The 659-nt window shown below is 42.3% G+C and overlaps 1 protein-coding gene across 1 annotated transcript; it reads left to right on the top strand.

Annotated features, from left to right (window-relative positions):
- Window positions 1-3: 3 nt before the first annotated feature.
- On the top strand, window positions 4-617 carry LOC106745479 (the record flags this gene model as incomplete). The annotated part of the gene is made up of 1 exon (XM_014621115.1): window positions 4-617. A coding segment is annotated over one exon (614 nt), but the record flags the coding sequence as incomplete, so codon positions are not given.
- Window positions 618-659: the final 42 nt, after the last annotated feature.

The following is a 659-nucleotide window of genomic DNA, read 5'->3' as shown; positions in this document are numbered from 1 at the left end:
CGCGGCAGTCTCAGTCAATGTTACAGTAGATACGCACAGGCCAATAACAAGTACATGCAATCTTACAATCTCTCGAAACCATCATCGTACTTGATGTGCTTTGACGTAAACAACCTGTACGGTTGGGCAATGTGTCAACCGCTGCCTCACGCCAAATTTGAATGGGTCACAGATGTTTCAACATTTGATGTATCTTCAATCGCTGTCGATTCACCCGTAGGTTATATTCTCGAGGTCGATCTGGAATATCCGCAACATTTGCACGACGCTCACGCTGATCTACCGTTTTGTCCAAAACGCGCCAAACCTCTCGGTAAAAGACAAAATAAGTTATTGGCAACCTTATTCGATAAGCAGCGTTATGTTATTCATTATCGTAACCTGCAGCAATGCACGCATCACGGTCTTCGCATTACAAAGATACAATGTATACTCCAATTCGCTCAATCTCCGAGGCTCCGCGATTACATCGAACTCAATACACAGTTTAGAACACAAGCGACGAATAATTTCGAGAAAAATTTGTATAAATTGATGAACAATGCTGTATTTGGAAAAACGATGGAAAATGTACGCAATCATGTAGATGTGAAACTGTTGACAAAATGGGATGGACGGTACGGTGCCGAGGCAATGATCGCGAAACCAAATTTTCATAG

This window comes from Dinoponera quadriceps, unplaced genomic scaffold (genome assembly GCF_001313825.1).
Source record: "Dinoponera quadriceps isolate SergipeBrazil2010 unplaced genomic scaffold, ASM131382v1 scaffold1770, whole genome shotgun sequence".
Classification (NCBI taxonomy): Eukaryota; Metazoa; Arthropoda; class Insecta; order Hymenoptera; family Formicidae; genus Dinoponera; species Dinoponera quadriceps.
Note: the sequence above shows the minus strand (reverse complement) of the source record. Positions and strands in the feature narration are given on the sequence as shown.